This window comes from Pleurodeles waltl, chromosome 1_1, assembly GCF_031143425.1.
Source record: "Pleurodeles waltl isolate 20211129_DDA chromosome 1_1, aPleWal1.hap1.20221129, whole genome shotgun sequence".
Lineage (NCBI taxonomy): Eukaryota > Metazoa > Chordata > Amphibia > Caudata > Salamandridae > Pleurodeles > Pleurodeles waltl.
Window position 1 is genome coordinate 868,620,357 of NC_090436.1, and position 15,760 is coordinate 868,636,116.

Below are 15,760 nucleotides of genomic sequence, written 5' to 3' on the forward strand. Positions count from 1 at the left end.
CTCCCAATCAGCCATTAGAGTCTGTAGGACCTATTCCAGTCCCATCGTCCGGTCAGGATAATGATCCGCCCTTGTCTGATGACGAACAAGAAGAGGGCGAGATACAGGACACGGAGTCGCTTCTCCATGAATGGGACGAGTATCATACTCAGACGACATCCCCTTCTACACCACCACCGGTTGATTCTCCACCACAAGACATTGGTGGTTTCCATAGTGTGATGGAGAGAGCAGCAAAGAGGCTCCATCTGCCCATAATGTCTAAGCAGTTGGATTGTTTCCTCTATGATTTTAAGGAGGACACCAGGAAATTAGTTTGAGCAATACCGATCGTTGAATTCATTTGGGAGGATGGCCTTAAATTCATCAGACCCCATCTTCAGTCCCAGCTGTGCTTCCAAGGCTGGACAAGAAATACAAAGCGCCAGACAACTCAACAGCCTGCTTAATTGGTCACCTTAAACTGGACTCTGTGATATCTCAGGCAGACCAGTGTAGGTCCAGGAATCCGTCTTCCCCACTTGCTGTACCCCCGGATAGAGAAGGGCGGCGGTTAGATTCCATTGGTAAGAAGTTTTCAACTATTGTGGCCACCACGGTCAGAACAGCGAACTCCCTGGCAATCCTGAGAAGTTACCACCGTCAGATGTGGTCGGATATATCCCAGTTCATCGACCTCCTGCCTGAAGATAATAGAGCTGAAGCGCGTAGAATACTATAAGAAGGTGAGAAGATCTCTGCAGAGATTATAGACTGTGCTATCGATGTCTCATCTACAGGTTTCTGCCAGTTATTCAGGGCTGCTGTCTTGAGACATCCGGGGTGGCTGAAAGCTACATCTTTTTGCCCAGAAGTGCAACTAAGGATCCTAGAAATGCCTTACGATGGAGAACTATTATTTGGCAAGCACCAGATGACGCCCTACAATCAATAAAGGCAGACACAGAAACAGCTAGATCCCTGGGTACGCTACAATTTAAAAGGCAGCCCTTTAGTGGAGAAAGAGGAAGGGGCTTTACTCTTACAGGGGCGGATTAAATCAGTATCGGCAGTATCAGCCCTACCAAAGTCAATTTCACACCACCATTCGTCAGCAGCTGCCACACGCTTATTGGCAACAATCATCTGCACCCTTCTGACAAACCATAAGGGGAAAATCCTCTTATAAGAGCAAGGACGTGGCGAGAAAGCACTGACCTCCATCAGTTGCCTGCACCCAACCTCCATCCCAGCACTCTGATAGGGGGAAGAATTTCCAATGTCTTCCACCAATGGTCCCAGATCACATCAGACAGATGGGTCCTCGATATTGTCAGCAAGGGACACACGCTAGAGTTTTATCAGTCTCCTCCAGAAGTGCCACCAGGATGACCCCCACCTGCCCATCTAAAAGAACTCCTAGTACAGATTGCCATCTTGGCAGACAAGGGTGCAATAGAGATCGTACCGAAGGCTCAGAGGGGAACAAGCTTCTACTCTTGCTTCTCCCTCATACAGAAAAAGACAGGAGACTGGCAGCCTATTTTAGACCTTCGGTCTCTGAACAAATTCTTGAAAAAACAATAGTTTCGTATGATCACCCTTCAAGATGTGCTACGATTACTCAACCAAGGAGATTTCATGGTGTCCTTGGATCTCCAGGACACATGCTTCCACATCTCTAGTCATCCCAGTCACAGGAAATTCTTACGGTTCAAGGTTTCAGGCAACCATTACCAGTTCAAAGTGTTACCATTTGGCCTCAGATCGGCCCCACGAGTTTTCACCAAGGTTCTGGCACCAGTTGCAGCCTACCTCAGGCAGTTGGTAATTCAGGTATTTCCGTACTTGGACTACTGGCTAATAAAGGCACGAACGGCGTCCAAGGCGGCCAGAGACACCGAAAAATGCTTGTCCCTCTTCAGGGTGTTGGGATTAACAGTCAACTACCCAAAGTCTCACCTAGATCTGTCAAACAAAATCACCTTTTTAGGGGCTGTTTTGGACACAGAGCGGGCAAGAGCTTTTGCTCCTCAGGACAGACGGAAAAAAACGTCGAAACCTATCGAGCCGTCTCAGCAGAAGGAGGTCCACTTCTGTCCGGACTTTTCCGGGGATGCTCTCTTTGTGCATTCCGTTGATAGCAAACTGTCGCCTTCACAGGAGAACACTCCAACATTGTTAGACCTGACAGCCTTAGGGTAGTCACCCCTAACTTTTTGCCTGCCTCCCTCCACTTTTTGGACACTGTTTTTGCTGGTTTATAGACTCTGCGCACTTTACCCCTGCTAACCAGGGCTAAAGTGCATATGCTCTCTCCCCTAAAACATGGTAACCTGGAATCATACCTGATTGGACTATTAATTTACTTATAAGTCCCTAGTAAGGTGCACTCTATGTGCATAGGGCTGGTAAATTAAATGCTACTAGTGGGCCAGCAGCACTGGTTGTGCCACCCACTTAAGTAGCCCCTTCTCCTGGTCTCAGGCCTGCCATTGCAAGGCCTGTGTGTGCAGTTTCACTGCCACATCGACTTGGCATTTAAAAGTTCTTGCCAAGCCTAGAACTCCCCTTTTTCTACATATAAGTCACCCTTAATATGTGCCCTAGGTAACCCCTAGGGCAGGGTGCTGTGTAGGTAAAAGGCAGGACATGTATCTGGGTAGTTATATGTCCTGGTAGTGTAAAACTCCTAAATTCGTTTTCACACTACTGGGAGGCCTGCTCCCTTCATAGGCTAACATTGGGGCTGCCCTCATACACTGTTGAAGTGGCAGCTACTGATCTGAAAGGAGCAGGAAGGTCATATTTAGTATGGCCAGAATGGTAATACAAATTCCTACTGACTGGTGAAGTCGGATTTAATATTACTATTCTAGAAATACCACTTTTAGAAAGTGAGCATTTCTTTGCACTTAAATCCTTCTGTGCCTTACAATCCACGTCTGGCTGGGCTTGGTTGACAGCTCCTTGTGCATTCACCCAGACACACCCCAAACACAGGGTACTCAGCCTCACTTGCATACATCTGCATTTTGAATGGGTCTTCCTGGGCTGGGAGGGTGGAGGGCCTGCTCTCACACAAAGGACTGCCACACCCCCTACTGGGACCCTGGCAGACAGGATTGAACTGAAAAGGGACCTGGTGCACTTCTTAGCCACTCTTTGAAGTCTCCCCCACTTCAAAGACACATTTGGGTATAAAACAGGGCCTCTGCCCTACCTCATCAGACACTTGCTGGAGAAGAAACCAGAACCAGAAACTACATCCTGCCAAGAAGAACTGCCTGGCTGCTCAAAGGACTCACCTGCCTGCTTTCTACAAAGGACTGCTGCCTTGCTGTTGCCCTGCTGCCTTGCTGAACTCTTGTCTGGCTGTGAAAGTGCTCTCCAAGGGCTTGGATAGAGCTTGCCTCCTGTTCCTTGAAGTCTCAGGACCAAAAAGACTTCTCTCTTTTACTTGGACGCTCCGTGCGCCGAAAATTTCGACGCACAGCTTGTTTCGCGGCAAGAAAAACGACGCACTCCGACGCTGATCGACGCGACGCTCTTGGGACGATCGAAGATCCGACGCACGGCCTCGCAAGGACAACGTCGCCCGACCTCTAGAGGAGAAATCGACGCGACGCCTGCCGTGAGATCGTAATTTCAACGCGCAGCCCCACAGATCGAAGTCTAGAGGAGAAATCGACGCGACGCCTGCCGTGAGATCGTATTTTCGACGCGCAGCCCCGCAGACCGACGCGCAGCCAGAGAACAAGCAGGAAAATCCACGCACAGACTCGGGACATCTGGTAATCCCCGCGATCCACAGAAAGAGACTGTCCGCGCGCCGGAAAACGACGCCCGACTTCCCCGCGTGAAAAATAACAACGCAAGTCCGTGTGTGCTGGGGAGAAATCGACGCACACACCCTTTTTCCACGCACCTCTTCTCTTGTGGCCCTCTGAGGAGATTTTTCCACGCTAAACCAGGTACTTGTGCTTGAAAGAGACTTTGTTTATATTCTAAAGACTTAAGACACTTTATATCACTTTTCAGTGATATCTCTACAATTTCCCATTGCAACTTTATTCTTTTTGACCTACAATTATCCTGATAAATATTATATATTTTTCTAAACACTGTGTGGTGTATTTTTGTGGTGCTATATGGTGGTATTGTATGATTTATTGCACAAATACTTTACACATTGCCTTCTAAGTTAAGCCTGACTGCTCGTGCCAAGCTACCAGAGGGTGGGCACAGGATAATCTTGGATTGTGTGTGACTTACCCTGACTAGAGTGAGGGCTTTTGCTTGGACAGGGGGTAATCTGACTGCCAACCAAAAACCCCATTTCTAACAAACATCAATTGGACATTCAATGGAAACAAATAAACGGATCTTTCGACGATATTGTCCAAATAACCTTACCAGCGAGACAAGCCTTGAATTGGTGGAAAAACACCCCTCTCATCTCGGAAGGTGTCTCCTTCCTGAAGGACAAACCAGTGCACATTCTAACAACGGAAGCGTCCCTAGAGGCATGGGGCGCTCACTTACAGGACCTATCAGTGAGAGGGAGATGGTCCATACAGGAATCAGCACTCCCCAAGATCAGAGGTTCCAGGGTGTTGATAAGAACAGACAACACCACAGTCATGCATTACCTCAACAAGCAGAGGGGTACACGACCGCAGGCGCTGTCTCTTCAGGCACAGGAACTGTGGCATTGGGTTCCACACCATCATATACTAATTAGAGCGGAACACCTCCCAGGAGTATCCAACACTTTGGTAGAAGCGCTAAGCAGAACCCGGATGACCTGTCACGAATGGGAGCTCAACCAGGCAACTCTCGACCGCCTCCTTCTTCGTTGCGGCAAACCAAGTCTAGATCTGTTTGCGACAAGGGAGAACAAAAAATGCCAACACTTCGCAAGCTGGCAACCGCAGAAAGGGTCAAAGGGAAATGTGTTTTTGATCAAATAGTTAAGGATTTATGCCTACGCTTTTCCCCCGATCCCACTCATTCTGAGACTTCTTCAAAAAATGAAGAGAGAACCTTGCTGACTACTATTGATCGCTCCCAGATGGCCGCACCAGTTTTGGTTCACGGAGCTGCTGCTCCTCTCGGAGCAACCTCACATTCGATTGAGACCAACACCAGACTTGCTAACGATGACTCGGGGACAGGTCTGTCATCCCAATCCGACTTCTCTTCGATTATCAGTCTGGCTCCTGAATTCTATGGGTTTGGCAGTCTAGATATTCCTTCAGACTGTCGGAGAGGTACTCTCCTGTGCCAGAGCCCTGTCTACAAATAAGACGTACAGACTCAAGTGGAAGAGATTCTACATATGATGCAAAACCATCAGTATTCATTCTCTAAAGGCTTCTCCAGAGCAGATTCTTCCATATCTTTTGCAATTAGCGAAATCAAGTCTCTCCCATTCGTCTATCAAAGTTCACTTAGCAGCCTTCTCTGTTTTCCGCTGTAAGGCAGTTTTGCCATCTTTACAGTCATCCAGGATAATAAAGCAATTCCTAAAAGGCTTGTTCAGGATGTTTCCTCCGATTCAGCGTCCTCCTCCTACCTGGCATCTTAATATTGTGCTGTCCCAATTGATGAGACATCCCTTTGAGCCTATTCACAAAGCTGACCTGAAATATATCTCTTGGAAAACGGCACTCCTAATGGCACTTACTTCTGCAAAGAGGGTTAGTGACATTCAGGCATTCAGTTTCACCATCTTTTCTTCAATTTAAATCCGATATGGTCATTCTGAGGACTAATCCAAAATGTATTCCTAAAGTTCCCTCGAACTTCAATTTGAACGAGCCAGTGGTTTTAAAGACTTTCTTTCCGAACCCTCGAACTCCAGCAGAGCGAGCACTACATTCCCGAGGACTAACAGCTTTCCATTAGCTATGGTTAATTCACTAAAGGGAATGCTGTTACCAAGCCATCCATAGCCCGGTGGATCTCCTCCGCCATACAATTCTGTCACCAGCTAGCTGGAAGACCGTGAACAGCCAACGTCAAGGTGCACTCCACTAGAGCGGTATCTACTTCAGCAGCTCTCTATGCAGGAGTACCTCTAAACCGGATTTGCAGAGAAGCACCGTGGACTTGCAGCCACACCTTTACTCAACACCACTGCCTGGATGCTGTTGACCGGATAGACGCAGCGGAAGGTCAAGCAGTTTTACTTAATTTATTTGCTTAAGGTGAGCCAATAATCTTCTTTACCCACCATCCTCGAATGCTAATATTTCCAGATTGATATTTATCTCATATATGCATTGAGCATATTTATGTATATTGATAAGTATTTCTCAATATACCTGTATTTTATTATGTATGAATGAGTGTATATATATATATATATATATGTTCGATGGCATGTGTAGCTGCAGATACACATGCTGTGCACATCCCGCCATCTGGTGTTGGGCTCGGAGTGTTACAAGTTGTTTTTCTTCGAAGAAGTCTTTTCGAGTCACGAGACCGAGGGGCTCCTCCCATTTCGACTCCATGCTTTCTTTGGAGAAAAAGATAAGTTACTTACCTTTAACTGTGGTTCTCCAGTATTGATATCGTTCATAGATTCACATGCGACCCACCCTCCTCCCCATGGAGGCTCACTTCTTTCGTCTCTATTTTGTAATCACTAATGCTGGCAAATCTGAGAGACTTGAGCCTTTGTGCTGAGAGTTTTAAAGGGGTGATCTTGCGTGATTGGCTGGACTTTGGGTCTGAAGCTAATAAGCTGTGAATGTGTTTTTACCATTGACTACAATGGAAAAAAAAAAAGAAGAGATTTTTTTCTACTGCTTTCTATGTACCCTGGGACTCCCACTTCGACGACGGGGGATGATTCAAGCTGGTGAATCTATGAAAGATACCAGTACTTGAGAACCACAGTTACAGGTAAGTAACTTACCTTTTTCTTGGGAACACCTTCTTCAAAAGCCATGCCAGTAAGATGCGACAGCTGAAGCCAAAAGTGGAGACCTTTAATGCAGTGGGCTTCTAGAGAAAAAAAAAAAAAAACACCCTTACAGACCTTCATCAGTTTTACGGGCAGATGGTTCAAGTGCTTTTATGGCCACTGCAGCAATAACAGCATCGCAGGCAGCTGTTTAAGCAGCACAGGTCTGGAAGTGGAAGACACGCGCAGCCATTGGTGGGCACAGGAAAGCCTCCAGCTGGAGGCAAGTAATGACTTGAGTCCTCCTTCTGTCCCATCTACCAGTCTGTTGGGGAGATGCTTCATCAGTCGTTTAAAACAGTTCCCAAAAATAACAAAAGACAGGTGGGTGGTGTGTATTTGGCTGCTATGAGTTTATGTTCAGGTCACGCAAACTTAACCCTACAAAGAAGTAAATGCTGTACCACCAGCAGTTACATGTCCACTTCTTCCTCGCGTAACATGCCATAGAGAGGTTCCAGTTTAACTCGAAAGAAAAGGGAATATTTTTGTGTTATTTTCTCTTACAAAGGAAATGTCCCAAACAAGAATTTAGACCTATTTTCAACTTTGTCAGCTCAGAGATGGATAAAGAAGGATACGTTCAGAATGTTGCCTCCTGACCAATTTAGCGTCAGCTGCATTGTGGAGTCTTGATGTGCATCACTGATATACAAGATATGGATTGTGTATCGCACAAAGAATGAAGATTCCTCAGATTGGGAGAAGGTGAGAATCATTACCAGAACAGAGTGCTCCTTCCAACCTGATATCAGCCCCTCAAGTGTTCTCCAAATGCATGACTCCTTGCAGCATACCTCTGAAGGAGTAGAGGCTTGGGCTCTCAGTGAAGGGATCGTTATAGCTTCTACCTCTTGCACCAAACAAAGGGGTCTATGACACTTTCAAAATGGTAGTCTATGAATGCACTGGTCCACTCACTACTTGCACTGTTTTGCAGCGTGAATCATTTCAGGTTTCACATGCTGTGCATTATTCTGCCATTTTGTGGTTGAGTCCAGAATTGTTTCCTTGTAGTCTTTTCTCGTCTTATTTTTTTAATGTCATTCTTTTTATTTTTGTGTGTGGTTGTTGTCGACCATTTGAGCCGTATGCCCGGAAATCTTTTGATGAAGTCATCATCTTTAGATTCTTATTTCTACGGTTGAGTCTGGAAGCTTAAGGAAGAGCTCCGGAGTTCATGAAAAAGAAACTGCACCAAAAAGAATAGTTTATCCATTGAAAACATTGTAGAGGGTAGAGGATCTGCAATGATAGAACCAGCTGCATCCAAGGCCATACCACTAAGGGTGGAAAAGAAGTACTGCTTCTCTTCAAAAGACCCACCCTGCATCAGTGGGAACATGTTGGCTGACTCACTTATTGTGGCGACACCATCCAAGAGATCAAACACGCCTATGTCTGCGTGGAGAAGTGTGGCACAATGGCTAGAGTGGCAGACCCTGATGTAGAGATCTGGCCCGGGACCAGGGTTCAATTCCCGCCTCGGCGGGGCTTGGTATCAATTCCCTTGGACCAGATAATTCTTGCCTCAGTGCCTAATCTAATTAATGGGTCCCACTCTGTAACTCTGGGCAATAGCTTGCTTAATCTCCACAACAGCCCTGACAGCGCTTGGATGCCTGGCTTCACCCTGGGGGTTGCCCAGGAGTGGGTGCTTCACAGGGAAAAGCCAGGAGGGGTTCCACAGCTTTATGCGTATAGCACCTTGAGACCCTAACTGGCGAGTAGTGCGCTATACAAGTTCGAAGTTTAAAGTTTTATGTCTGCGGGGCTGCCCACTGACAATGAAAGCAAAGGAGTAGACAAGGTGGGGAGAAAAATGGAAAGGCGTCGGATAGCGGCCAATGTGCTTATCCCTCAACCCATTGGAGGCACCATCTAAAACTCTCTCCCCATCATAATGAGGAACCAAAGAGATTCCTCCTGCAGGGCTCCGACTCGTCTTGTCATTGAAAGGGGCATGAGCATTATTGTTCTTATTTCAGACCTAGGTACCCTCTAACTGCCCACTTTCCCGGCACCACCATCTTAATCCTTCTCCTCATCATAATGAGGAGCTTGAAACTCTTAAATGCGTACTGCATAATGGGCATAAGACCACAAACCTTAACCTGCAAAGTGCCTAACGAACATAGGAGACAAGGTCTTTCCTGCAGGACTCCGGCTAGTCTTGGCAGGATGGGTAGTATAAGCATTGTTGTTCTTACTTCACACCTACATACTCACACAGTCCACCATCTCTACACCATCTGTGCACACCCACAGTTCCCATTGGCACCCTACAAATACAGCATAGTGGGCATTCAACCATAAGCAGTAACCTATAAAGTGCATAGTGCCTAATGTACATAGGTGACAAACACAAACCTCCTTTGGGGCTTTGACTAGGCTTGGTGGGAAAAGGGAGTATGTTTGTACCACACACCTGGAGTATCCCCAAACAGGAAGTTGTGGACTATGTATTAGGCCTAAGATCCAGAATGGCTCAATACATGAAGAGGGCATCTAAGAATCTTCAGGCTTGCCACAAACTGCAGAAGCAGTGGCATAACCAGAAGGCTGTACTGACTAGTGTGTAGTGTGTACTGACTGTTTACCAGCAAGGGCAAAACGTGTGGGTCCTGGAGCCTGTGGCTCCCAGGGCACTCCAAGATAAATGTAGTGGCTGACATGGCTCTACTCATGGACACAGATGAAGGACTGGAAGAAGAGTGACCTCTCCCTGACCTCTTCTCCCACAATACAGTTGATGGTTCAGTAGAAGGAGTTATTCTTGCTGACTGCCTCTGCGACCAAGAGAAGGATGATTGCAAAAATCTCCTCTATCAGTACTCTGAATTGTTCTCCTTGACCCCGGGTCAAACCACATGGTGTAACACACCATTGACACAGGTGACAGCCTGCCTGTCAAAAATAAATAAACAGACAGCCTGATCACATCAGGGAGTGTATTAACTTGCAAAAGATATTTGACCTAGGAGTTATTGAGCCTTCAGACAGCCCTTGGGCTAGTCCTGCAGTCCTAGTACCAATACCCTACTCTCGTAATGGCAAAAAAGAGATGAGCTTCTGTGTGGACTACAGAAGCCTTAATCAGTCACAAAAACTGATGTTCATCCAATCCCTAGGCCAGATGAGCTAATGGATACTCTTGGCTTCTGCCAAGTATCTTAGCACCTTTGACGTGACTGCTGGATACTGGCAGATTAAGTTATCAGAGGATGTCAAACCCAAAACAGCATTCTCAACGCCTATTGGGCATTATCACTTCATAGTGATGCCCTTTGGGTTGAAGAATGCCCCGCCACATTTCAAAGGTCGGTGAGCAAAGTTCTCCAAGGCCTGGAAAGCTTTAGTTCAGCTTATCTTAAACAACACAGCTGTCTTTAGATCCACCGGAAGGATCACCTGGTCCACCTTGGAAATGTACTGCAGGCCTCACTATCAAGGCATCAGAATGCCAGACAAGGCAGGGTAAAGTGGTTTATCTGGACCACCTGGTAGGTGGAGGGCAGATCCAGCCACTCCTGGGCAAAATCCAGGCAATCCTTGATTGGACTGCCCCTACTACTCAGAGCCTTCCTAGGCACCATAGGAGATTCATTAAGAACTATGGCTCCATTGTAGCCACCTTAAATTACCTCAGATCTATAATGATGCCCAAGAAAGCTTTATAGACAGCCAGCTGCCAAAAAGCCTTTGATGACCTGAAACAGGCCATGTGTTCAGCTCCCATTTTAAGAAGCCCTGACTACTCAAGGCAGTTTATTGTACAAACAGATGCTTTGGAGGTAGGTATAGGGCTTTACTCTCTCAACTAACTTTTGAGGGCCAGGACGAACCTGTAGCTGGGGTGCACACACATACAGGGACCTGCACCCTGCCTTTAGGACTGGAAGGTCCTACTATAGGGATGACTTAGTGACCTGGTGTAGTGACCAGCAGTGAAAGGGTGCATGCACCTTTTCAAGCAGGCTCCAAATGGCATGCCTGCAGACACAGTGTGCATGGGCTCCCATGGGTGGCATAATACATGCTGCAGCCCATGGGGGACCCCTGGTGTACCGATGCCCCGGCTATCTAAGTACCATATACTAGGGAGTTACAGGGGTACACCAGTATGCCAATTGTGGGGTGTAAAGAATACAAAGACAACCACATTTAGAGGAGAGAGCACACTCACTGGGGTCCTGGGTAGCAGGATCCCAGTGAAAAGTCTAAGCACACTGACAATAGGCAAAATGTGGGGGACCATGCCAGAAAGAGGGACTTTCCTACACCTGTAAACAGGCAGCCCACTGGGGATTAGGCTCCATTCAGAAGACCCTCTTACAGATTGTATATATTGCCTCTATCCTGAACACTCTGCTACTGACTGTAAGGTATGTCGTACCTTTTCATCAGACAGATTGTTACTTACCCTGTAAGCGTCTGTTTGTGTCATGTAGAGCTGTAGATTCACATGCCTCCTCCCTCCTCCCCAAAAGCCTGTGGCTGTTGCAGTAACATTATATTTGTACTTATGTGTTAACACTTTGTATGAACATCTTTTTTCCTACACCTTCCTTCCTTCCACTCCTTTTTCACCCGCCTGCGGGAAAACAATCTAACAAAGGAGTCAATGCCCATGTGCAATATCATCGAGAGGAAGAGTCACTAAATGGCAGGAGTATGCAGAGCATGTGATTCTACAGCACTACATGCCACTAACTGATTCTTACAGGATAAGTAGCATAATACTGTACGTTATTTGTTTTTATTAGCTTCTTCTGTAATAAAAACATGAGACATCTTGCCAATATATTGTTAGTTGGCTTTTTCAATGTAAAGACTTTATATTTTAAAATGCTCCAGAATTATGTGCTTGGGCAGGAATATTCAAGTTCTTTTGAGTTCCTTGATGACTTCTTTAAAGAAGAGCTAAGATTTAGAGGTAAGTAACATTTTCTTCCAATGCCCACAGTTGTTGATATTCCAAAGCAAGCTAAAATTTTAGAAGCTCTTCTTCCTAAAGAATTGTTACACGCCAGGCACTTTTCATATATCAGATTGTTAATTAAATTATTAATATTTTTAGACTCTAGAACTTGCCAGAAATCCTGCAATGATGCAAGAAATGATGAGAAACCAAGACCGAGCCCTCAGCAATCTTGAGAGCATTCCAGGAGGCTACAATGCTTTGCGTCGAATGTATACAGACATCCAGGAACCCATGCTGAATGCAGCACAGGAACAGGTGAAAAACCAGAAACCTTATCAAATCAAATCAAATCATTAACATTTATAAAGCGCGCTACTCACCCGTGCGGGTCTCAAGGCGCTAGGGGGGAAAGGGGGGGTTATCGCTGCTCGAACAGCCAAGTCTTTAGGAGTCTCCGGAAAGCGGAGTGGTCCTGGGTGGTCCTGAGGCTGGTGGGGAGGGAGTTCCAGGTCTTGGCCGCCAGGAAGGAGAAAGATCTCCCACCCGCCGTGGAGCGGCGGGTGCGAGGGACGGCAGCAAGTGCGAGGCCAGCGGAGCGGAGGGGGCGGGTGGGGACGTAGAAGCTGAGGCGTCTGTTGAGGTATTCCGGTCCCTTGTTGTGGAGGGCTTTGTGTGCGTGGGTGAGAAGACGGAAGGTGATCCTTTTGCTGACTGGGAGCCAATGCAGGTGTCTCAGGTGTGCGGAGATGTGGCTGTTGCGGGGTACGTCGAGGATGAGGCGGGCCGAGGCGTTTTGGATGCGTTGCAGGCGGTTTTGGAGTTTGGCGGTGGTCCCGGCGTAGAGGGTGTTGCCGTAGTCCAGGCGACTCGTGACAAGGGCGTGGGTCACGGTTTTTCTGGTGTCGGCGGGGATCCAGCGGAAGATCTTGCGGAGCATGCGGAGAGTGAGGAAGCAGGCGGAGGACACGGCGTTGACTTGCTTGGTCATGGTGAGAAGAGGGTCCAAGATGAAGCCGAGGTTGCGGGCGTGGTCTGCGGGGGTCGGTGCGGTGCCGAGGGCCGTGGGCCACCAGGAGTCGTCCCAGGCGGACGGGGTGTTGCCGAGGATGAGGACTTCCGTTTTTTCAGAGTTCAGCTTTAGGCGGCTGAGCCTCATCCAATCTGCGACGTCCTTCATACCCTCTTGTAGGTTGGTCTTGGCGCTGGCGGGGTCCTTGGTGAGGGAGAGTACAAGTTGGGTGTCGTCGGCGTAGGAGGTGATGATGATGTCGTGCTTGCGTACGATGTCGGCGAGGGGGCTCATGTAGACATTGAAGAGTGTCGGGCTGAGCGATGAGCCTTGAGGTACGCCGCAGATGATCTTGGTGGGTTCTGAGCGAAACGGAGGGAGGTAAACTCTTTGGGAGCGGTTAGCGAGGAAGGAGGCGATCCAGTCCAGGGCCTGGCCTTGGATCCCGGTGGAGCGTAGGCGGGTGATTAGGGTGCGGTGACAGACGGTGTCAAAGGCAGCCGAGAGGTCGAGGAGAATGAGGGCGACTGTTTCACCGTTGTCCATCAGGGTTCTGATGTCGTCTGTGACTGAGATGAGGGCGGTTTCCGTGCTGTGGTTGGTTCGGAATCCGGTTTGTGAAGGGTCGAGCAGGTTGTTGTCTTCCAGGAAGGTGGTCAGCTGTTTGTTGACGGTCTTTTCTATTACCTTGGCTGGGAAAGGTAGAAGAGAGATGGGGCGGAAGTTTTTCAGGTCGCTTGGGTCAGCCGTAGGTTTCTTTAGTAGGGCGTTGACTTCAGCGTGCTTCCAGCATTCGGGGAAGGTAGCAGAAGAAAAAGAAGAGTTGATGACGGTCTGGAGGTGCGGGGCGATGATGTCGTCGGCTTTGTTAAAGATGAAGTGCGGGCAGGGGTCCGAAGGGGCGCCGGAGTGGATAGAGTTCACGATTATTGCTACACTCATTCTATTTTAATCATGTGTGCACAACCTGTGTGAACAAAACGCTGAGTTTAAATTAAGTTTGAGGAAGACTCTTTTGTAGCCCAGGGTTTTTTTGATCCGTACGATTTGAAAGTGCCAAGTGTTGTAGGATCTTTAACCACTTTTAACAAAACCGTTTGTTATCGTCTTCATTGAATGATACCCTTTTTGTATGTACAAACTGATATCCTTTACCTAATGCTGCAGTGTTGGCTTCCGTTTTCCTGTGTGATTGATTGAGCTCTTTAAATTACCTTCCTCCCATCTGTCTCGCGTATACAGCAGCAGGCTTGCACTTAATTTGGAAGAGCAGATTAAGATCAACAATTGTTAAATGTGTTAATCCCCGTTATTTGGAGTAGATTTAGCACAAATTCGGTGGAGTATTTATATTGTATTGCCACATTTGAATAGCACTTCATAGTCCTGACAAATACACAAATTGTTACAAATTCCATTCATACCTGGGCGCCCTTCATAGTGTGTGGTTTGAACAGTGGTTGAAGTGCATTAAAAAATTTAAGGGAACAGGGATGCTGTGCAAGGGGGGAGGTGTTCAATGAGTAATCATTGTTACTTTTTCAGTCTTTCACATTCAGAAAGCTACATATAAAAAAACCGCATAGTTTACATGAATATGAAATGCAGGTTTGTTAACCAGTGAGAAATCCACTGTTGTACATTATGAAACCTCTATTAATGAATGCGTGGCACCAGAGAGCCACAGAACGGAATCCTTGTTGGTGCAGTGGAGAATAGTGACTTGTGTATGTTTAGTGCCACAAGGTCCCAGTCTGTGGCAGAAAGAATAGTGAACATGTAAGTCGTTTTAAGCTTTGATTATAGCTTAGGCTGCTAAAACAAAATGTGCAAAAAGATTTGAGATAAGTGTTTACAAAATATAGATTTTTTGCAGAATGTACGTTGTGATTTTTTTTTTTTTTTAAACTGGATTTTAAAAGCACAGCTTTCACAGTTTGGCTGGTAGCTCCCTTACAATACTCCTCAGAAAGAATAAATGTATGTTATCATGAATTTTCAAGTGATTCCATCAATTAACGTCAATACTGGCTTCTAAGCACACTTTACATTTGCAGACTGACAGTTGCACATATTTACCATTTCTTTCAGGCAAGTAGGCACCCTGACAAGAAGACTTGAATGATCAATAGTGTACATGCTTGTTGAGGTGTGTGTGTGTGTGTAATGTTCAGAGACATGTTCCAAACAGTCAACTCAGTTTGGCAGTTTCAGTGCTTAAGCATGTAGTTTTGCAGAGAAGGAGTAGTGTTGCGCCTGTGTGCTTCTCTTATTTTTGTAGCTCATGTTCAGGCTGTTGTCTTAGTGTTGGAAAGAACTTTGCTGAATGTTTTCCTGAGTCAGACATGATTGCCATCCTCCATATTGGAGCCAGCATTGAGTTCCTAAGTTTGGTAGACTGTATAGAGAAACAGGTTCCACCTTTCAGGCCTTTGAATGAGTGCACAGAAAGTGAAGGTGCAAGCCTTGGGACCTAGCTTGGCAAAAGATATGGAGCATCTGTTGATGAAAGCATGGTGCAGTTATTTGGATTAAGTCAAGTCATCAGTGCACATTCCTTTAAATGCGGTTCATCTTGTTACCTGGCATCAGTACAGGAAAATGAGATCCAGCATATCACTCATTACTGAAATGTTGAGCAGCTCTCTGGTGGTCACATTTTGTATCCTCTGTAATTGCCAAAGTATTTTATAAGATATATTCCATTAGTGTGGTGAATATGGGAGAGTATTAGAACAATAGTGCATTGGACCGTTTGGGGAAACCCAGTGTATAGGAAAAATCGATGAAGGCACAAATGGAAGGACCATTTGGGTTACTTGATTAACTTGTGGTGTAAGTGACAAATGGAAGTTCATAATGAATCTTGAGT

General features: G+C 46.5%; 1 protein-coding gene across 1 annotated transcript in view; it reads left to right on the top strand.

The window, feature by feature from the left end:
* UBQLN1 (ubiquilin 1) overlaps positions 1-15,760 on the top strand; it is a 336,216-nt gene that overhangs the window by 156,978 nt on the left and 163,478 nt on the right. The window contains exon 5 of the mRNA XM_069229922.1: positions 12,036-12,194. Within this exon, the coding sequence (XP_069086023.1) occupies positions 12,036-12,194 (159 nt within the window). The remainder of the gene's footprint in view (positions 1-12,035; positions 12,195-15,760) is intronic.